This window comes from Montipora capricornis, chromosome 14, assembly GCF_036669925.1.
Source record: "Montipora capricornis isolate CH-2021 chromosome 14, ASM3666992v2, whole genome shotgun sequence".
Taxonomy (NCBI): Eukaryota; Metazoa; Cnidaria; class Anthozoa; order Scleractinia; family Acroporidae; genus Montipora; species Montipora capricornis.
Window position 1 is genome coordinate 26,272,914 of NC_090896.1, and position 22,500 is coordinate 26,295,413.

General features: G+C 38.6%; 1 protein-coding gene across 1 annotated transcript in view; it reads right to left on the reverse strand.

The window, feature by feature from the left end:
- Window positions 1-22,500, reverse strand: part of LOC138033198 (uncharacterized) — a 101,918-nt gene that overhangs the window by 16,246 nt on the left and 63,172 nt on the right. Inside the window, exons 15-33 of the mRNA XM_068880962.1 lie at window positions 22,140-22,317; window positions 21,229-21,434; window positions 20,198-20,461; window positions 19,510-19,557; window positions 17,678-17,823; window positions 16,571-16,909; window positions 16,200-16,300; window positions 15,845-15,937; window positions 13,865-14,388; window positions 13,294-13,512; window positions 12,887-13,219; window positions 12,120-12,377; window positions 11,554-11,753; window positions 9,927-10,275; window positions 8,289-8,411; window positions 4,419-4,541; window positions 981-1,103; window positions 350-472; window positions 1-98 (exon numbers count right to left, since the gene is read on the reverse strand). The exon at window positions 1-98 is cut by the window's left edge and continues 28 nt beyond it. Coding sequence (XP_068737063.1) covers window positions 1-98; window positions 350-472; window positions 981-1,103; window positions 4,419-4,541; window positions 8,289-8,411; window positions 9,927-10,275; window positions 11,554-11,753; window positions 12,120-12,377; window positions 12,887-13,219; window positions 13,294-13,512; window positions 13,865-14,388; window positions 15,845-15,937; window positions 16,200-16,300; window positions 16,571-16,909; window positions 17,678-17,823; window positions 19,510-19,557; window positions 20,198-20,461; window positions 21,229-21,434; window positions 22,140-22,317 — 3,848 coding nt within the window. The remainder of the gene's footprint in view (window positions 99-349; window positions 473-980; window positions 1,104-4,418; window positions 4,542-8,288; window positions 8,412-9,926; window positions 10,276-11,553; window positions 11,754-12,119; window positions 12,378-12,886; window positions 13,220-13,293; window positions 13,513-13,864; window positions 14,389-15,844; window positions 15,938-16,199; window positions 16,301-16,570; window positions 16,910-17,677; window positions 17,824-19,509; window positions 19,558-20,197; window positions 20,462-21,228; window positions 21,435-22,139; window positions 22,318-22,500) is intronic.

Below are 22,500 nucleotides of genomic sequence, written 5' to 3' on the forward strand. Positions count from 1 at the left end.
GCCTTCATCGCAATCACATTTGTAAGAGCCATACGTATTTCGACACTGCATGGAGTCATCCTGACATTTAAAGGTTCCCTCCAGGCACTCATCTATATCTATGACGATTATAAATATGGCTGTTAGACTGGATTTGATCGGGCACATAAAATGGCAAAATTATTACGTGACAATCTATACTTAACTGGTCATATAGTTGTTCGATCAAACAGTGCTGATAGATGGTATCCTTCCATTACAGAAAGGACGTTGTTACGTATTTATATGCTGTAGATAATCTTCCAATCTGAAACCATTGCTTCCTAGTTCATGCTCAAAAAAGTTACAACCAACTAAGCTGTTTACTTACCGTTGCATGTGAAGCCATTACTATCGAGGGCAAATTCGGGCATGCAAGAGCAGGAGTAGCCTCCTATGGTGTTGTTGCATTCCTGGTTGCATTTGCTCATATTAAAGGTGCACTCGTCAATATCTGAAAGGAAAATAATACCCATTGCAGATAAGCAGAAGAAAAAAAAAATCAAGCAATTGCAAAACAAAAGACTGGTGATTTATTCTTTTAGTCTTATATTGTAGGAGAAAATGTTGTTGCTATTAATACTTTTTAGGCTTGGATAGATATATAGTAAATACGCTTGCCACAATAGTCATGTTTTACGCTATTTTTCTGCCTTCTTTTTTGTTTTTTATTATTTGGTCACTGGTCCAGCAGAACTAAAAGCAATTCTTTGTTGTACGACGTAGTCGATCCACTTTGTGGGCGTCACAAGTAAAAGTGTTAGAATTGCTTCATACACTCTGAGTTCCATTGTCACACATCCTAAACTGTCTGGAGGTCATAAGCGAGAGTGCGTCTTGTTGCCGCGCACTTCCCCTTTGCCTTAGCGGCAAAATGAAAACCAAAACAAAAAAAAGAGAAGCAAAACTGAGTAAAGATTAGCATGTACACTATAGCTGAAGTAACTAGATAATGAGCATACCTGAGCAGGTTTTTCTGTCATCTTTCAAGACATACCCTGTCCTGCAAGAACACTTTTCGTTTCCATCAGATAAGAAGCAGATATGATTGCAGCCAATTGAATTATTTTGACATGGGTCCTTGGCTGAAAATAGATAAGTCACATATTTACCTTTCTCTACTTAATTTTAGCACCAGGTTACAAATCAAATTAAAGTTAACAATAAAATGACTTGACCGAGAACTCAACATAAGAAGAGGGCTAGTCTGACAATATGAATTTTATTTGAAGTTAACTGGTTTTAAATTCCCACTGAGGTAATGTGATAAACCGAAATTGCTTTTATTTACCCGTATGAAACTATACCTGCTAAATCAAATCATTGTTCACTATATTATACCGGAGCTCAGGTGCACAAAGCGCGTTCACTTTGTTCTCGAATTTATCGACAAGAAAGTCTGCGAGATCACGTGGAAACTGAACAAAGCCGAGGAGAATTCTGCACTGGAGGACGACCTTTTGTTTTATGAAGGGGAAGAGCCAAAGAGCCAGTACGAACCCTTTGTTTGCTCTTTTACAAACCATGATGACAACATGGCAACCATAAGCAAATCGCTCAAAATGCTGCAAACACAACCAATACGGGAGACTAAGGGCTCCGAAATGGCAAAATCTGCCCGTAAACGAGAAACTCCCACAACAGGGAAAGGTTGTTTATCCGAAGACACTGATACAGATGAGCTCTTGGCTATAAACAAACGCCAAAAACCAGCCCCGAATGAGGGCAATGACGCCATGGCTGACGCCACCACATGCGTGGAAAACAATGACGAAGCCGATACTTTGCTGCATTAAACCACAAAGTCACTCACTGACACTGAAAAAAACCGCCCCGAAAGAATCGGAGAAACTTTCCAAAATCGTCAACTTGAGGTGGATAAACAAGCTTGATGATACAACTCTCCAGGAAAAATTGGAAAAAAAAAAATTGCCGATAAATTGTGACCAGTTGGTCATACCAAGGTCAATCCTGATATTTGGGGCCGTCTTGATAGCCCTGCAAGGGGCAAAGATCCTCGTTTATCAAAGTTACAAGCTGCAACCACAAGAGTCGGTAATATTACCGCACACACAACAGATATGTTGTTGAAGGCTCGTGCTCAGGGCAACAAGCTTGATATGGGTGCCGTGATACGATGCCATCACCGGATGCACTAGATCTCCTTGGACATATCAGTTTTGAATTAACCCAATGCAGACGCGATGTTTTTTGCCCAACCTTACCCAAGGATTATGCAACACTTTGTGCGTGTCACGTACCTGTAACGAGCTGGTTGTTCAGCATCACAGAAAGTATCTCGACGTACAACCGCAAGCGATCTTTTAATAAGGCAAACACAACTACCCAGTCGTGGAGGCCCTTTTTAGGCTAAACACCTCAGGGCAACCACGCGTTCAACAAGTCGGCTCCAAAACAGAACCACTGGAAGAAGCGAACAGAACCTGCAACGGTCAGAAAGTGACTGGTGCCATTCTTGTTGATTTGAACACCATTCAGGTAAGCAATTTTGAGACTGCCTTGCCATCGCTTTGGAATACTTTCCGTCTCAACAATTTTCCTTCTTACTAAAAAAATCACAAACTTGTAAGGTATTTGTAGTAAAGTTATTTTGTTCTTTTGATTCGTTCTCCTACATTTTTGGGCAGTTTTAATCCAGGTTTGTCATTCACAGCTGTGGTCAGGATCACACTGGTGGCTAAGCAGTATTTTAGGCCAAGTTTAAAAAATGGTTTAATCGCCGAATTTTTCCTTTGTTCAGGAATAGAACTGGAATTAAATAACAATCATCTTTACTCTTTTTGGACATAAAGAAATAGTTGATTTGTTTGTTTGCTTGTTTTGCTCTAAAATAAGAGCGATTTTTTCCTTTGTTCAGGAATAGAATTGGAATTAAATAACAATCATCTGTACTCTTTTTGGACATAAAGAAATATTTGATTTGTTTCTTTGCTTGTTTTGCTCTAAAATGAGAGCGAACTGACAAGTCATGTTTTTTTACTCCGTTTTCTTACACTGTAACTGTGTTTCGATGTGCCTCTACAGTGACAAGATAATTTTCCCCTTATGTTGTAAACACGTAATCGCAAAACGTTTTCTTAAAATTAAGGAGAAATATTACTTGCTTGTGTTCTCAAAAGTTTGTTTCAAGCAGGTACAAGTAATTTGTTGGAGGTCTTGTTTGAAATTGTTCTTTCTTGGTTGCCGTATTTTGCCGATTCTTGTTCCAAGCAAAGCTGTCGTGTTTCAATGAAATACATCAAAATGTGAATGATCTCGTGGAATAAAGTACATCAATAAAACTCTTTTTTGACCAACTGACAACATTTCCTAACGCCGCCGATCTGTCACATGACGAGCTAGTTCGTCTGAGATTTCTAATTTTAGCGTGATTCCTATTCGCTGGCTTTAGCAGTTCTCGACAGTTGACTCTGACATAGCTTTTCTCCTTTTCCGTTCGTTTGCTGGGGATTTGTTTTTTTTATTTTCTTGTAACTCACTCGATTTAAGAAAAAAATCATTGCCTAACTAGTGAGTTCTACAGCAAATTTCTCCTCGCTTCGTGGTTCATACGATTTCTGTTTTTTGCGTGCAATTTACTAGTTGGGCAATGGATATTCCAAAGAAGAAAGCGAAGTAAATGATTTAGCAGTAACCGGAAACAAAAAAAAAAAAAAAACGCAGAGAATTCACAAACCTTTTATTTTCACTAACCCTACAGCCAGAAAGAAAAAAACAGCGCGGGAGCTCCGATTTTAGGCTGGGCTAAATCTATAAATTATTTTGCAATATTTATAACTGATTGATGTCAGGAATAAAACGACTGAAACCATTCTCATTTTTACGAGATTTGCAGATTTTCTATCGTCTTTACTCGTATATAAATCACAAAAAAGACACCATGAAATGCTCAAAATTAGGAGACGAACAAAGTACGTTTCTCCTTTTATGAGCCGTTTCCAGTCAACAGTACACGTCCCTAAAAAAGGTTTGTTATGCGGATAATCATGTAGTCCAAAAGATATTTCTAAAATGCATGTCTGCACTTGATTGAATGGTGGCTATGGTTGTGCAGCAAAAAAGTGAAACAATTATAATCACAGTAAAGACGACCATACTGGAGTCCTGCCTTGAATCTTGGCATTGGCATTAGTTTATCTCTTTAAATTCCAGTAAAGAAATAACTGTGGAGCTTCGCTTTTAGGCTTGGCTAAAGATATATTATGCAGAGAAAAAGCACCTTAATTGTACCGGCCTAGGCATTGATTTGTCGATTTGTCGATTTACCGTAATTACAAAATTGTATTCAGTAAATATTTAAGTTCCACACTACAGCTGGTACACCTATTTTGTGTGTAATGTCGCAATGCCACAATTCATTGCAAAGTTGAAGTACTCACGTATACAGCTCTTTGGATCGGTGCTATTTACTTTGAAATCTGCATGGCATTTACAGATGTATCCACCAATCGTGTTTTGACATATCTGCATACAATCACCCTTTGGCGAACATTCGTCTATGTCTAAAAAACATAAAGGACAGGTGAGCTAAGGTATTTAGCAATTATCCTGTACAATCCGGGCAGACAAGGTCGTCGGCCGATTTTTTGAAAATCAGCACAGGCGCCCCAAGCTCACAATGCGATTTTGCAATGCAAACTATTATGTAATAAGAGAGTTTAATAGTGAAAAGAGTTAAAAAATTAAGTTACGTTGAAGAAAATGTCTTCTTGTTGCAATAAACTTTCCCTACCTCAAAAAAAGAACTTCAGTTGTTAAGGAATCTTTTTATCCGTGACTGAGGGTGTGCGCCTACCGAGGCATTCTGCTAGCCAAATGTTGAATTTATTCAGCTGCCCTGATTGGTCCAGTCGAAATTATCACGCACCGGCAAAGCTTCCAATCAATCAGAGCAGCTGCACATTTGGCTCGCGCAATGCCTCAGTAGGCGCTAACCCTGATTCACGGATAAAAAATTGCTAAATAGCTGAACTTTTCTCGGATTTTCTTGTTCTTCACGACTCTTACGAGTGATACATAATAATATGGAGTGGAGCGAATATTATTGAGCCATATGGAAATGGAAATTTTATCGGGATTAAGGACTTTTGCTTGTGAAGGGAGATCAAATTGTGGAGTGATGTTCGGCTCCGGAGGTGACGAGTGTGCAACCTTCAGTTCGCTTAAGAGGGTATAAACGAATACTGATTTCACTATCTAAACGCAATCGACACAAAACAGAAGTTAACGACATATTTGAGGTGGCGAAAATTTATTGCAATTTCAGTGTAAGTTATTTCATAGGTACTGAGATTTATCCACGAAAATCAAAGTGAATGAAATTCGTACTGGTTCTAAATGTAGCCAATCACGAACACGAACGACAAAATTTCCTGTGAAGAAATATCGTTCGTCCAATCAGCAACGCGAACGACGAAATTTCACTAGTGATGGATGAACGCATCGAATGGAACGTCATCCGACAGCCGTTGCACAAAAACCGCGCGCTTTGAAAAATGGCCGAGGGAAGGTTTGCTTCCGTTTGATCAGTTGAGGGATTTATTTTCGAACAAGAAAGCAGAAATCCCGCTCAAAAAACTGAACGAGATGTACGAGTGCTTGAACGACTTTGAAGACGAAGGTCGAAGACAGGTAAAATGGAAGTTATTCCAACGGTTGAGCTGAATGAATACTGAATACATCAACCAATTTATCATCTCCGTCCACACTAAAGACGGCAATGAATACGAGTAGTTTCCTTCGAAGTTTAGTACCTAGATTGGAACGACAACTGAAGAAAAAGGGCTATTCCGCAAGCATAAGAAACGACCTGGTATTTGAGAAAACCAGAAAGGTTCTTTAGTCCAAACAAAAACAACTAAAGAAGCAAGGAAAGGGAAATCAGCCCAAAGCGACGGTGGTTTTAACAAGCGACGAAATAAGAACACTCTTCACTTTGGACAATTTGTCATATCTGAAACACAGTAAGTGTTATAAATTTAATTAAATAAATTGTCGGTTGGGCGATTTTAAACCATTGTTTATTGCTTTCTTCGCAACACTACATTTGTGCGATATAAATTTCTCTATCAAACAGTGCCACGAAAAAAACCTCAGTACCTATGAAATAAACATATTACAGCATAGAAAATTCTTTGTACGATTTGTATTCACTCGTTTCGTATCAGAAAACTCGTGAACAAATATCGTAGGCGCGCATTTTCCATGAAGTAACCTCCATGTGTGCCAATGTGACCAGTATCATGCCAGTTTACAGCATACATCTTTATATTGGACATCCATGTTTTGATCAATTGACACTTGTCAAAACAAGGTATCCGCTGACCAGTATCGCGTGACCATATCGTGGGGTCAACCTTAGAGATGACCGAGGTCAGCTCTTTTTTTAATTTTTTTTCCGTTAACCAGGTACTGGTTTTCGATTGGATTGTAGGCTCAACCAGGTTAACTCACCTAATGTCTCGCCGCGGCTACACGGCCATACTACATCAACTATAGTTTTTACACAGTCAATGCTCTTCATGTTCAGGTGGAAAACCGTTTGGGAGATGTCTTCTTTCTGCATTTTTCGCTGGTTTCAATCCACTTTGACAAATCAAGATATCTGTGGTCCACAATGTGGCCACGCAGTTATTCAAGTCAAGCTTCGGAGAGATATAAACTTAAAGCTGAGTGTTTATTTTTAATTTGCTTAGAGCTGTTTTTTCCCTGCATTGCAATTTTTGGCATATCTTTAGAAGCTCTGATAAGGTTACATGATGCGTGGAGGACCTATGTCTAGGACAGAAACGATAGGAGAGATAAAGAGAACGGAAACGACAAAACAGAATACCAGTAATAACTCATACTTATTGCAAGAAGTTACTCCACAAATTCGTTCCTTGGGCACTAAATTAAACCTTTAGTTATTTTTACGGATGCGTTATTTATTATGTTGTTTGTTTTGCTCTAAAATGAGAGCGAACAAGTGCTTTTTTTAATCTGTTTGCCCAACTGGTTTTCGTTTTGCCTCGACAGTGACAAGAAAATTTTGCCATTATCTTATAAACATGTACTAATCGCAATGAGTTCTCGTAAAATAAGCTTGTGTTTTTAGAAGTGTCTTTAAAACACCTAAAGGTTTTTTAGTGTTGGAGCGGATTTTGTTTGAAGTTCGTCCTTTCTTGGTTGCATTGCCGTATTTTGCCGATTCCTGTTCCAAGCCAAGCTGGCGTGTTTCAATGAAACATCAAAATGTGAATGATCTCGTTTTCAGAGATAAAGTGGAATAAAGAACTTCAGTAAAACACTTCTTTGAACTTGAACAACTTTTTTTAATAGCTTGTAAAATGTTAGCGTGATAACTATTCACTGGCTATTAACAGTTGACTCTGGAATGGCACTTTTCCTTTTCCATTCGCTCGCAGGGGGTGTGCTTGTTTTCTCCTAAAACCTATGCGGTTCAAGAAAATTCATTGCCAAACTGGTGAAATCCAAAGTAAATTTCACTCGAAAAACCGATATCGTACTCATCGTCTCGTGATTCATGCGATATCGGTTTTTAGCGTAAAATTTACCGTGGAATTTACTAGTTAGGCAATTAATTTTTCTGTAGAAGAAAGCAAAGAAAATTATGAAAGCAGCAACCCGAAACATCAAAATGCGGACAATTCCGGTGAAACCTTTTATTTTCACTAACCCTACAGGCAGTAATCATAAATAACCAGGGAGCTCTGTTTTAGGCTTGGCTAAATCTGTATATTACATAATACTTCGCCTTGCAAAATCGCGTTGTGAACTTGGGGCGCCTGTGAAATCAGGAGATATTTCCGGAAGTTGACGAGGATGGCTATATTATTTATTCAAGATATCGATAACAAAGCTCTATTACTAAGTTTATTTGCAGAAAAGGTGGAAAACCGCCTTTATGTCTTGACACACACACACACACACACCACACAGGCATTAAAATAAAATAAATAAATAAATAATAATAATAATAATAATAATAATAATAATAATAATAATAATAATAATAATAAAACGTAGTTGATACTAGTACATTGTTTCAAATTTAGACCCGTTTAATTCTTTGCTGCGAATTATGGCATTAGTTACAGGACATTTAACAGCCTTCTTATTTCTGCATTTGCAACACAGTCTCTGTAAGTTTCTTTTAAGATGAAACACAATTAACATAAGATACACTGCGATTGTGCTGCATTAAATTTATGAAAACCCCTTTGAAAAAACCTGGAATTTTCACTCACCATTGCAACTCCTCTTGTCTGGATTTAAAGAATAACCGGAATCACACTCGCACAAAAAAGATCCGTGAGTGTTCACACAATTGTGCTGACAACCTCCTCTGTTTTTCGAGCATTCGTCCACATCTGGAAAAAAAAATGGTACACCATGTTTGTACGAACATGTAGACAACCCTTGATTTCCTTTATTGAGCGTTTACAAAACATTGTGAACGAATTTCTGGGTGGCCTTTGCCCACACCAAGTTTGCTGCAGAGGAATTTGTATGTCGGAATACGAGAATGGTCACGTGATCTCTAAGAGTTTCTAGAGGCTTGAGAACTAGCGTGTGGAAAAGAAGTGGCGGCCATCTTGTTGCCTTTCTGTTTGCTGTGACTTGTGTCCACGATTTGCTGCTTAGGAGAAATTTTTGTTTTGTTTTGTCCTGCCTTGAGACAACGAAGTAAGTTTTCTTTTATTCTTGGCTGGTACTGAATGTCGAAATTATGAAATTGTTTGCATTTGTCGTAAAACGAAACCGATTGCAATTTTCATTTCTTTCGCTATTTCTTTAGGTGTTTCTGAAGGAGAGTTAGCCAACATTCATCGGCCAGAAGATTCGGTGCGGGTACACCACATTGGAGTCATTTAGTATTGTTGCAAGCCAACATTTGTGGGCTTGAATTGTGCAGGTTGCACAACAAAATCTTAAAGTGTCTGATAGGTGTCACAAAATGAAATATATTTGTGCTCGCATTAAATTGAACTTGATCTGTTGAAATTATACCAGGATCGCGAAGCAGCCTGCCAGTATAATTGAAATTATATGAACAAACGAAGTGAGAAATACATGAGATAACGTCAGGCAGAATCCCACTTATTGTGCTACAAGCCACTCTTTAACACGTCTAAAGAAAACAAAAAAGGCCATACCCCCCATACCCCCAGGGTAAGGACAGATATGACGTAGAAACATAACTCCCTGCGGTCCTATAAACTCGTGTTTTGCACATATAATAAGCTGCATTTGCACGCTGAAATGTTAAGCTAGTGAGTAAATGACACCGCTTTTCCCAAGAACCAACACTCTAAGGTCCAATCGGTCAGTTTGGAACGTGAGCAATGAGGGACTGTAAAATCCAAACCTTACACTCAAAGTAAATAGCCTTTGGGTACAAATCAAAGCTTAAAATTTTGCCACTCAGAAGAAAAAAAAGTGATTTTTGATCATAGTAGTCTTGGCAGATTTTCCTGGAAACAAACCAAAATTAGAGGGGTTCACAGTCTAAATAAAAAGATTTTGACGGATATGTAAAGAGTACAATGTACAAAGTAGGGGATGAGTATCAGGAAAAGGCTGAGGGGATGCAATGCAAGTGTGGTTACCTTTGGGGCTAGCAGCAAAGCCCACACATGTTCGCATTGCGTACCTATTATTATTATTATTATTATTATTATTATTATTTCTTTTTTTTGCTGGAAGCGATATCAATACAAAGCATGTAAGATGTTAATTCGTACTCGTCAATATCTGGGAGCAACACAACAATGTTGCTTTTAAAGAGACGCGTTAAAATTACATTCTTACGATAGATGCACGGTTTAAGTTAAGAGACGTTATCCAAGCTATTAAATCGAGAGTTTTTTTTTTTTTTCCTTTACCTGTACACTCAATTCCATTTCCAGTTAAACCGACTGGGCAAGGACCACATTCGAAGCCTGACTCGTTTGCGGGAGGCTTTAAATCGCTGCATTGGACACCCGGATGGCATGGCTGAGCATTTTCCTCGCATGCATCGAGGTCTGCTTCACAAAATGTACCGGTATATCCATTTTGACACACACAAGGTAGTACATTGAATCTTTCACTCTTGTTGCCAATATTAGTGTCTATGTCATTTTCCTCCATAGAGAAGCACGTTCCTTGATTGTGACATGCGCAGAGGTTTATAACCGGTCGAAGAACCGTGGCTTGGTTGGAGTCATCGACTATCACAAATTCCACATCGATCTGGTAAAAAAAAAAATGGAGGGAGTTTGGGTACTATAATATTGTAAGGTTTGATTAGAGTTGACCAAAGATTGCAGTCTTTGGCTGCTCGTTCAAACTAACGGAAGTCAGTATACTTGCCATAAACACCTAACAAAAAGAAAAAAAAAAGCAACAACAACAACAACAAAAACAAAACAAAACAAAAAAAGCCAAAAAAAAAACAAAATCGCATGTGTTGGGTGGGAGAACAGCAAGTCTCTCACCCTCGCGTTCATCCTCAGCGTTGATAAATGAGCGCATAAACCATTCATAGACACGTGCGACAATACTACACTTAGTCTTATAGAAAATATTGTCGCATACAACTTGAACATGAGTTGGTGGTCTACGAACTCCAACTACTGTACAAATCAACGATAGCGTAATCACTCCAAAAGACCCTTTTTGAGCAGAATGTTAACTGAGTAATGACAGGAACCCATCTGGAGCGTGCAACTTCCATACAGCGTCTGTGAAACGGCGTTTTCACAAGTAGGTATATTTTTGGACTAGCCCTTCCCGCGAATTAGGTCAAAAAACAAAGGCAGTTCCGGTTCGGTGACCCTATGACGTCAGCTTAATTTCTTGTAATTGGTCATCGGGCTCCTGTGGGAGTCTCATTCGCGGGAAATTGAACCTAAAAATAAATCGGTCTGTGAAAACTCCGTTACACGAACACAGTAGAGTTGTAGGCTCCGGGTCATGGGTTCCTGGTAATGAACCACATACCATTGTTTTTTTTTTCTCTCTTTTTTCTTTCTGTTTTTCATTCAGTTTCATTTAACTAAAATTTGTTTCCATACCCTGTCCGTCGAGTGGACAACAATATTTCAGGACAAGCCGAAATCACGCACAGTGCGTCGTCCAGTGCTTTATTTATTTCAACAAAAGAAAAAAAATAACAACAACAACAACTAAGCTTCTGAATTTCTTTGGAAGTCATAATGGTACAGGTTATTGTTGAAATTCCTCGGGGAAATGTAATACGTTAACAACGCTCTCTCTTAGGCCCTTTTGTACTATTCTAAGTTTCTGCAGTATATTGGTAGTGTTCAAAACGGCCACAGTTGTGGTAAAAGACAAGAATAATCATTTCCGTAAAATCAGAGTTTCAGTTTCCAAAAGGTTTAAATTTAATTGTTCTGACCTCCATGGCAGCAATGAGAACCACCTATGACTGTTTCGTTAGATAATATCAATAATTCCACAATTGCTGCGCAAGTTCTCTTGAACACCGGTTTATATTTGTGTATTTACCTGGTCAGTGGTTACAATCCATGTCAGCGCTATTGAGGATGCGTCGATTGATATCCTAGCTCCGCTGGGAAGACTGCCATGGACGCTAAATGTCATAGAATCGTTGTTGGGATCCATTGCGGTAACAGTTATACTGGCCGTTGTGTTAACAGTGACGTTAATTTCGGTAGGTCCAGATATAATCTTTGGCGGAAAATTGTCTGATAAAGACAAACATTAACTTAAACAGAAAAGTTCTGTTTTTACTTTATCTAATGATATATAGGAAACAGTATTTGTTAGGTTCTTGCGTAGTCTAATGAACAAAATGTAGGAATATGCCTAAAGCGAGTTCCAAAACTGTAACCGAACAATGTAAAGCTGTGTATTCCGTGGTGTCGAGATAGTGTCTCTGTTAAACAGCTATACTAGTGGTTTTGCTGTTATCAGACTATAGTAAGCTCTAGTCCTGATCCACTATATCAATTTGAATTTTAGGTTAAGCAGTTTGAACAATCTGTCAGTCTTTCTTTGAATCAAAGCTACTTCTTTATGCTCTGACATTGACTAATCACATTTTAACTTACGTAATTCTTCAGATTCCTTTATTAACTGCACAGCTACATGTTTCGTACTCTCCCCCACAGATATGTCACCAGTGGAAGCTATGTCAAACAAGCAGTTAACATCTCCTTGACACACGGCATCTGCTTGCTGCCTCAAAGCGTCACTTGCGAAAGTTATATTTTCATCAACGAAAATAGGCACAAATGATGCATTCGAGTATGTGCTAGTGCTTTCCCCAGGATCATAAGCAAATATGGACGTGCTTTCCGTAACATTCCCTTTGAAATATAAAAATTCATTTGTTGCTAAACATTTCTCAACGAGTATACAATTCTCATCAATTGGCGTAATATTATGCGAAATAAAAAAATGTGATTTTTTCTTTTAATATAATGTTAAGAGAGATGGCATCCATTCCCAACTCTACCACCTGTTTGCAAGCCTCGGATCAAGAATACAAATTCTATGACAGTATTTTTTTTCTTAAAAAATGATTTACATTTGCAACCCTCTACAATGCAGTTAAAGGAAGGTTGAGATGGTCTTGTCAAAATAAGGAATTTCCCAAAATACGCCGTCCTATCGATAGAACACTGAGCTTACAACAATTATCATTCGCACCCTGCCTCCTTATCTCAGTCAGGAATAACATTCGTTAATTAAGGCGAAATTCTACGGAAGTTCTTTTTGAGCTAGTTGCGGTACTTTCATAGACTTTAAAAATCTCTTTATTTACCACCGGCAACACGAGCTAAAGGAGGAACTGCTCATGGCTAATGTTACTTACAAAGTTGCCCGAAGAAAAAGTGTATTTCTCTTCCAGTGGCGTTGGCAGGGAGGGTTGTACCATCAGGTCTCAAGAAGTCATCGAATGGATCATCATTCCAAGTTCCTAAAAGGCCTTTAGTAAATTCCTTGAATGCTTCAGGAGCAGCAAATACAATTGACAGTGATTTTGCAACTTCCGTTACTTTTACAGAAATTCCAGACGGAAATGTAACAAGGAACGAATTGTTTTCAGGACGTGATACAGCCACTGAACCGTTCAAGTTTAAACTGACGTTTGTTAAAGTTTCGAAGTCTTGAAATTGTTCACCATCTACCAACACCTTTAAGCCTCCTGAAAAAGAAAATATGGCAGACATTAAAACTGACACACACAAAAAAACCTAAGTTGCAGAAAACAATACTAACCTTCCTCCTTAAGAGAGACCTGCACAGCGCTTGCATTTACTTCTTTAGCCACAGCTGCAACAAAAATAGTAGCGCTTCCTCCTCCTTTGGTTAGTTTTGTTCGAGCTTGTAGCTGAAAGCGTCCATTACTCACGTCCACCATGGTATACTCACCAAGGCCATTGAATGTATAGTTTCTTCCATCAAGGGTCACAAAGTGAGGATCTCCCCATAACCAGCCTGCGGAGAATTGAAATATTTGCCATGTTTCATAAATGAAATGCGATTATCATCATTGTTATCCCCATTATCAGTCGTGATTCGCACCACGCGACGCTTTAGGCCACTAAAAAGCATTTCGTTATAATAATAAGAGACTTTAGGGAAAGGTTGCTCTCGTCGACCACTCAGCCTCCTGAAATGTATAATAGGCCAGACTACAGTCATGTATCGAGGGAGGTTTGAAAATGCGCACTTTTCTTACAAGAAGGTCGCCAAACGGCAATAGGTTGTGGGGCTCATATAAGCTTCTTCCAAATCCTACTGATATTGATACATTTCTGGGGATTGATTCGTTAAAAGGGATACTTACTCCACACGGGTGGCCTGTACTTTTCGCAGCCTTCAGACGGTCGCTTCTCGTAAAATCGATTGCACAGTTTGGACTCCACACAACAGTATTTCTTGCCCAGGACATCACTGAATTCATGCTTCAATCTCAGTGATTTAGTAGCAAACCTGTGGTATCGATCAATGACACCTCCATCTGGGTATCCAGTTAATAGGGCACCAAATCTATTGAATTTGATTTCGTAGCAACACTCTCGTCCTCTGCTGGCAGAGGAAGGGAATCTGGTGTACACACAATAAGAACTCGTTCCTTTTTGTATGATCCTCTGGAAACGTTCATCGAACCAAGCTTGTCTTATAGTGCACGGGCACGGTTCAACTGCGTCGGAATAAGACGCTGGGTCAGGTTGGTTTTTAAACCAACGGAGGCACTTCAGTATTGCGTTTTGTTCTCCCTTAGAATTTTCGAGTCTGAAGAACCACTTTCCTATGATATCTGTATTTCCAGGAAGACTGTCAATGCGTTCTGTTAATATTGTTCCTGATCTGCAAAATAATAATAATACTAATAATAATAATAATAATAATAATAACAATAACAATAACAATAACAATAACAATAACAATAACAATAACAATAACAATAACAATAACAATAATAATAATAATAATAATGATGATGATGATGATGATGATAATGATAATGATAATGATAATAATTATGATAATAATAATAATAATAATAGTAATAATAACCCTGTAAAATACTATAATGTTTTTAAAATATATATATTTTTAATACGAACGCAAATCAAACTAAGGGAGAGTTATAACCCAGTGAATAATGTTGATAGAATTGCGTGGAGTCTTATTCGCTCAGTAATAATCATATAGAGGATATTAAAAAGCGGACAACTGCGTAGTGGGAGTCCAATTTGCTACATGATTACATACCGAATAGGAGGACACGAAGTCTTGATACCAATCAATGATATTTATAATATTATTCAGTCGAGTAAGAAATGAGTGGAAAATGTTTCTTGAAGGAAAGACAGCAGTTTCACTACGACATGCGTTAAAATGAAATTATTGAAGTGTAACTGTCCTCTTGTAGCGTGCGCGATATAGCGTGCTGTCCAGTTAAAAAGCGGTGAAACGTATTCAGAGATAGAATTAACTGAAGAGAGTGTAGTGTAACGTGAAGTGCTAGATTTCTATCCCGTATGAATCATGTAAGCGTTAGCCCTACTTATGGAACTGGGCCCACACAAGGACAGAGAAAAACTCTGACCAGGATGGGAATTGAACCCACGACCATCGGGTTAGATTTCCAGTTCCCACGGCCTGCTCCTGTCTGACCTTGTGGCTAAGTCGGTAGAGCGGCGGAGATGCAACCCGAAGGTCGTGGGTTCAATTCCCACCCTGGTCCGCAGAGTTTTTCTCTGTCCTTGTGTGGGCCCAGTTCCATCAGTAGGGCTAACGTTCACATGGTTCATACGGGATAGAAATCTAGCACTTCACGTTACACTACACTCTCTTCATTTAATTCTGTTTAAAATATAAGTGCTACACGGCCAACGTTTGTATAAACGTAACCTTTCCTTGTATTCAGAGATAGCTTTCCATGCAATCTGTGGGCATCCCTTCATTTAGACATTTTAACCTTAACGTTTTTCGCCTAATATATTTTTCCTTTGCTGTCTCAGACTTGTTATTGAAGGTAGACACAACATTTTGACCACTGTGATGACTACTATCGTTGTCGATAAGAATACAGACAATGCTGAACCACTTTCGATTTGTTAAATTCCACTGGGAATACAAGCCCCAAAAAGGAAACAATTCATTATCCTGTGACATCAAGAAAGATTGAAAATGTAGTGATGATTGTCGCAGTGATGCATTATTCAGCTAACAACATTTGGCGTAATTGAAAAAAAATCAGAAAACCTTTGGTCGTAAAAGCTGCAAAGCTAAGAAACAGAACATGTTGGAATGATACCTTTCGTAGTTGAAAATCTTTCCATCTTTGTCTCCTGCATTCCAGCCAATAACTGGAAGACCTCTGTAGTTGGTGTAGTGTTTATAGTTGGAACTAACAAAACAAAAGCATGTCCCCAAAATGAAAATACGCCGGTAACCACGGATGTGCATTACTCCTTATTACAAAAATTTGGGAGACCAATTTTGTTTTGAACGAAATTAAATTGGCAGTTTATGTAACAGCCTTAAATGCCCGACATGTGTTTAACAATTACCCACGCACTGTTCATCAGCGCATCGATGCTCCCGTAAGCTGCAAAAATCAATAACCGTACAGTGTTTGCATTTAAGTTAACAAGAAATGTGGTACTCACGCATCGGTTGGGGCAGACCACTGTATACCATGCTCGGGATAATTATACATGGCAAACGAGTAAACTCCATCAGTAATAATTACCGCCTGAAACGTGTTTTGCTTAGAAGAAAAAAACAAGATAGACAAAAAGCAGTAAGATGTGCAGTCAAAGCAAAACCTTTACGTCCGCAATGCAAATATTAGTTGTTACCACATGCATGGCATTGGTCAGACCGTGTTTGACCTGGCAGCCCACACAGGCAATTCAAGCATTGAACCTTCTTTGATCCTCCTTTGATATAAACTACTGCGTCGTCGTTGTGATACAAATTGAATTATTCTCATCTGCATGTAAATACGACAACAGAGTAGATATTATACACATCTCACCAAACTGTCGGGAAACGCGGTATAATGCTGGGGGTGTAGTTTCTCCCACGTAACAACCAGTGCCCAAGTTGCTTCAAACTTCGTTGCCAGAGGCCTCGTGAGAAGCTTAATGACATCATTCGTTGCCTTACTTAGCGTTTCGTTTGAACCTGGCATGGAGTCAGAGTACACGTGATAAAACACTTTTGGAGGTCCATCAATAGAAGAACCACTGCAATCTACGTTGCTCCAATATGGGGCCAACATTGCATCATATCTGAGCCAATATCTCTGCCCAAATTTGTATGGCCATCGGTTCATACGTTCTCTTTCAAACTGGATTGCTCCATTGCAGCAGATCTGCGGGATTATTACAGAGAAAGGAATTCTCAGTATGTTTTGGGAAAATAGGAACTGATAAGTCTTGATCCAATCGTTCTGAAAATAGTTACCGATTATGCGTCCCGAGTATATACTTCAATCTGGCACACATATTAGATATTCTTAGTCCCAGTTACAAAGACAGAAATTGAAAATTCCTTTTATTTATTTTTTCCTGACAGGAAATAATTCCGCTTTTTTTTTTCCTTCTGCCTAAGAGGAATGTCATGCACTGTACTTTATGATGGATGCATAGCTAGTAGCCCTTTTGTTTTGACGGATCTATCGCTGCTACTCAGTCAACGCAAATGTCACATTAAGGATCGATCACAGTTAATCATGATCAGGTATAAGGTGTTAAAGAGACGAGCTTCTTGAAGCAAAAGCCAAGGACTTAAATGTCTTGAAAGACGAAAAAATTGAAATACCGATATGTCTTTGGATAAATATTTCATGCCTCACTGAAAATTATACACAGCCATTTAAAATACAATAAAGCGGTTGTATTTTGGTCGGATTTTATTATGCTCTATTTGCGTGCGTTACCATCGTGCATTCATTGATTGTATGGGCCTATGTTTTTGAATGACATGGTGTAAGGCAGTTATCTAATGCTATTTTGTGATGTACCATGGAAATCACATTGCATACTTACGAGCCTTAAGGCAAGAATAAATGGTCAGTCATGGGGTGCGCTATCTGAAAACACTTCAACCGTTGCATAACTAGTACTAGTATTATACTTACGTAAAGTTTCGTGTGCCGTTTACCAAAAAATGCCATTCCCCCATCAGGAATAGCTACTTTCAAACACCTTCTCCGTACATTAATGATATGTGGGATAGAAGAATCCCCTGCGGCATCTCCATAGGGGTACATAAGGGAAATTGGATCTAGGTTTTAATATAGACAACACGTTAGTTGCTAATGTAATTGCTCTCACTACGATGACAGCTGCTTTTCAGTCTTTTGTACCAAATTTAAACGTATTTTGCTCTCAGTTTTGACCATTGAAATTATTACGTTATTCAGTTAAAAGTCTCTTGACGTGAGATAACATCCTAAAATTAATCTTTTGAAAAAGGCATATCACCCATAGCGAACCATGGATATATCAAATTGGTACGAAATAACCGATTGTAATACAGAGGAACAACAAACCATAATCAAAACAAGTCAAGAAGGATAATTCATGCAAATACTTGACAGTTCACTGCATTTATTCTGATATCTCGCTTGCGTGTAAATCCTTCCTGGCACAAGTTGATCTCAATCTATTCTGTTAGAAACCTGCTTAAACTAAGTTGTCCCTTAGATTGAAGTGCGTGCGTGGAATCAAAACTCTATTGAAAGCAATAAAAACGAGAATTCAACCTAAATGTTTTCATCAATTTGCCATTTTATGAAAATGTTAAATACGTGAAAAGATATTGTCCTGTTTTAATCCAATTTGGACAATTTCCTGAGGTCTTGAGAAAGTAAGAAATCCAAGATGGCTAATCCTGATCCCAGCGCAGCGTCACGTGCTTCGCGAGCTGAGGTGCACGATAACGCACTTTGTTCGCACTCATTCTGTCCGTCCATTCGGATGACAAAATTGGGGTCTGTAAGGGTCGGCACATGATCCCAGGACCGCAAATGATCCCCAAACTGTAGCGCAAATGATCCCAATATTGGATCGCAAATTATCCCGGAACGAAAATGATCTCCATTTTGGACCGCGACTGATCCCGAAAAAAATCGAGGGATGGCACGGAGGGTGGAATAGTATGGATAGAGAATTAACGTGAAGAGCGTTTTTTTTTACTAAAATCACCTTAAATCATCACAGGATTTTGCCTCCTTACAGTTTTCCAGAAAGACTGAATTTTCTTTCTTACCACACTGTTATAAATTTGCCACATTTAATTATCGGATACAATCATCAAAAACCAACTTGGACGCAATTCTAAAGTTATTGTGACCAGGGGCCCGTTTCTCGAACCCTGCGAGTGTTTGCCAGAGTTGTTCGAATATCCAGACTGGTTTTTTTTTTTTTTTTTTTCTTTTTTTCGCGTTTCGTCGTTTTGCAGTTACTGGTCAGGCGTGACTCACTCTCAAATACATTTGAATTTTTAAGACATGCATGCTTAATAAGAAATGTCCCTGAATCGAGGCCGCTGACAGACCCGATTTTTCTAGGAAGATCGAAAGAGGATCTTCTCACATGGGCCCCTGGTCACAATAAGTTTAGAATTGCGTCCAAGTTAGTTTTTGATGATTGCGTCCGATAATTAAATGCGGCAAATTTATAACAGTGTGGTAAAAAACAAAATTCAGTCTTTCTAGAAAACGATAATGAGATAGAAACCTGTGTGAGCCATGATTTAAAAGTGATTATTCCACCCTCTATACCATTACTCACTTCTCACTTTTTTTTCAGGATCATTTCCGGTCCAAAATGGGGATAATTTGCGTTCCGGGATTATTTGCGGTCCTGGTATCGATTACAATACACTTTGGGGATCATTTGCGGTCCCGTACAATCCCAAAAAAGCGAAACCATATTAAATTCTTTATTCCTTAAGCTTTAATCTAACCTTGCGTCGGTGTGGTGGCTGGCATATTAGTAGTTTTAGCCGTTGTCGCTAAAATGTGAAATAAAATAAAATACATGCAAACTAAAGGAGATATTTCAATACTGATATTAGTTGAATGCATGCATTAATAGATGGAGATTGTGGAAAAGTGTGGTAAAGGCCTTGTTCATTCCATTCTCTGGGCTTGGTGTTAATCCAAGAGACTGTGGCCGTGTTGAGCGAGTCAAAGTTCTGTAAGTCTGATTTACGGAGATTTTCGTAAGGTGTAAGTTAGGAATCCGCTCGCTTATAGTAAATCAGTTTTTTTCTTGTTTCCAACACCCCTGGGTTCTGCGTGTCTACAAGCGGCTTCTCCACGATCGAATATCGTAGCAGAAGGCTACTGCATGAACAAAAAGTCTTACGGACTTAACTGAATAGAGTGAAATGTGAAGTGCTAGGTTTGTACCCCTTATGTGTGGGCCCATTTCCATTGGTAGGGCTAACGCTCACATGGTTCATATGGGGTACAAATATAGCACTTCACATTACACTCTATTCATTTAAGTCTGTTGAAATATAAGTGCTACACGGCCAAAGATCGTCAAAACGTAACTTTTCCTTATGTTAGTGAGTGTACGGTTGACTACAACAAAGGATATTTTACGTATTTTTTAAGTGTCTGCACCATTGTAGTTCATTTACCTACCATTTAAGGTTGTAAATGTAAGGTCTTGGCTTCCGAATGTTTCTTGGCTCGATGTGTAACCAACTACCATCACCTTGTAATCAGTAAGTGCTCGCAGTGAACGCAGTGTGACTTGTGCTAATACCGTCCTGATGAATTTCCATTCGTGATTGTCATTTAAAGGCTTATAAAACACAACAAACTCCACAATCCTGGTATTGGCAGGGGGTAGTAACGTTAATGTAACCTCTTGGCTTTTGAGGCTTCCATAGAGAACCTGAACACCTGATATATTAAAAATTAACAGTTTTCATGAGAGTCCACTTACACTGTAACGTGCAACATTTCTCAGCTTCCGCATTCAGGGGCACCCAACGAGCTGTATAAAGGCATTTTTAAGTACCCCGTGTTTAAAGTCTGTTTAAAGTGATTTCTTTTACTAGAAGATTTTGATCTATTCGGATTCCTTAGGTCAAATTTTAATTGCTCGAAAAAACGCTAGTTGAAATGAACTTTCCGCGAACTTTTTAGGGGACTATTTTCTTTCCGAAAATGCTAGATTACGTTTTTGAGTGCCAAAAACTGCAAATACGACCATTCCGAGAAAACCTCAGGGGCTATGATTTTCCCATTGGGAATCTTATCCTCCACCGAACAGATATCTACCGAAATATGCCGTTGGTTGCCTCTGCGCATTCTGTTTTCCTACTTTCTATTCAAAAGAAACTGATTTTTTTTTTCTTTCGCTCGGAAGTTGATTCAGAATTGTAGCAGAAAAAATGGAAACACAAGTCCTTCTTAACGTCTGCGGTGATCATCCTCACTAAAACATGATGAGTTTCTCTAGTGAATACTTTTTCAAGGTTGGGAAATCTAGTACATTACTTTTGCGCAATTAAAATATCGCTCTTTTAATCAAATTAGCAGTGTTTTATTTGTAGAATTTAGATTGAGATTCCAATTCCTGAAGCGTAATTGATAGTTTCCTCCTCCACCGTTGTATCCGGAAAAAAGATAGATTTTTACGCGCTTTCCTTGAGATAGTTACTTACTAATATTGGGAGATGGATATACAACAAAGTAGCTGGCGTTAAATCCTTCCTCTTCCAATCCGTTATTGGATTGAAAAAGGATTGCAGCAGGGTATCTTTCATTAGCTTCAGCAACAAAAGCAAACTGATTCCTATGTCCGCAAATTGGGCTGGAATAATTCTTGTTATTCAGATTTCTAAACTGAATATAATCATTCCTAAAATTCCTGCAAAAACCAAGCAAAGCAAAACAAAATCAAAGTGGCCATGAGCCAATAAACGTGGAAAGCCAGCATGACACCTGTGTTACATTTTACGCAATTATGAAAAAAAAAAAAAAGAGCTGTGACGCGTAGTTAATGCGTTGTTCTCACCAAGGAGACCGTTCTTAATGCGCGTGCGTGGCCCCAACAATGTTCGAAGAGCTATGCAAACGGATCCAACATTCTTGCGCTATGCTTCGGGGATCGCGCTATGCGCTATGCTTCCGGGATCGCGTAAAAGCAATGTTGGGAGTTGTTGGTTCAAATTTTAAAGTTTGACCGGTTTCAAGCTTTTCGCAACAACTGCATACAAAAAAAGCAACAGGGTGTGCAAGCGGGTGCAAAATGTAACACCCAACAATTGTACGGAGCTTTACATATTCAGAATATATGCCTAGCGTGATCCACTAAGTCGAAAGATCGAAGGAGCAAAGGAGCGAGGGAGTGACCTACAACTGAGACATGGCATAGCCATTTTCCGAGTTGGAAAAAAAAAAACTAAAGCAAGAAAAATTAGGTTCTTGTATTTTGAGCAAGATGGCGTTACTTTTTATAAAGCCGGCTGGCAAAGTCAGCTGCTAAAGCCGTAAAATACTCTACCAAGCGTGAAAAGGCACATAATAGCGTATTTTTTTGTCATGTTAAATAGGGTATTTTGAGCAAACTTACGTGCAGTTGTCTCTCCCTTGTATATCTTCTGTATGGAAAGTATCGAAGGCTACTGCTAGTCGGTACTGAGATAACTTAGGTTTCATAGTCCAGACACAATGTAGGTTACTTGGATAGTTTTCTGGAAAACCTGGGCTTTTTATTGCTCCCATCTTCTTGTGAAGAACTCCTTTACAGCCTACAAAGGTCATTAGAAAAAAAAGCTATTACCATGTTTCATAAATGGTGACGCTATGGGCAATTGTGGAAATTGTCTTTATCTCATAAATACAATGATAATAATAATAATAATAATAATAATAATAATAATAATAATAATTAGCTTTTCAGTAACTTTAACTGCTTTTAAGACAGCTTTTCA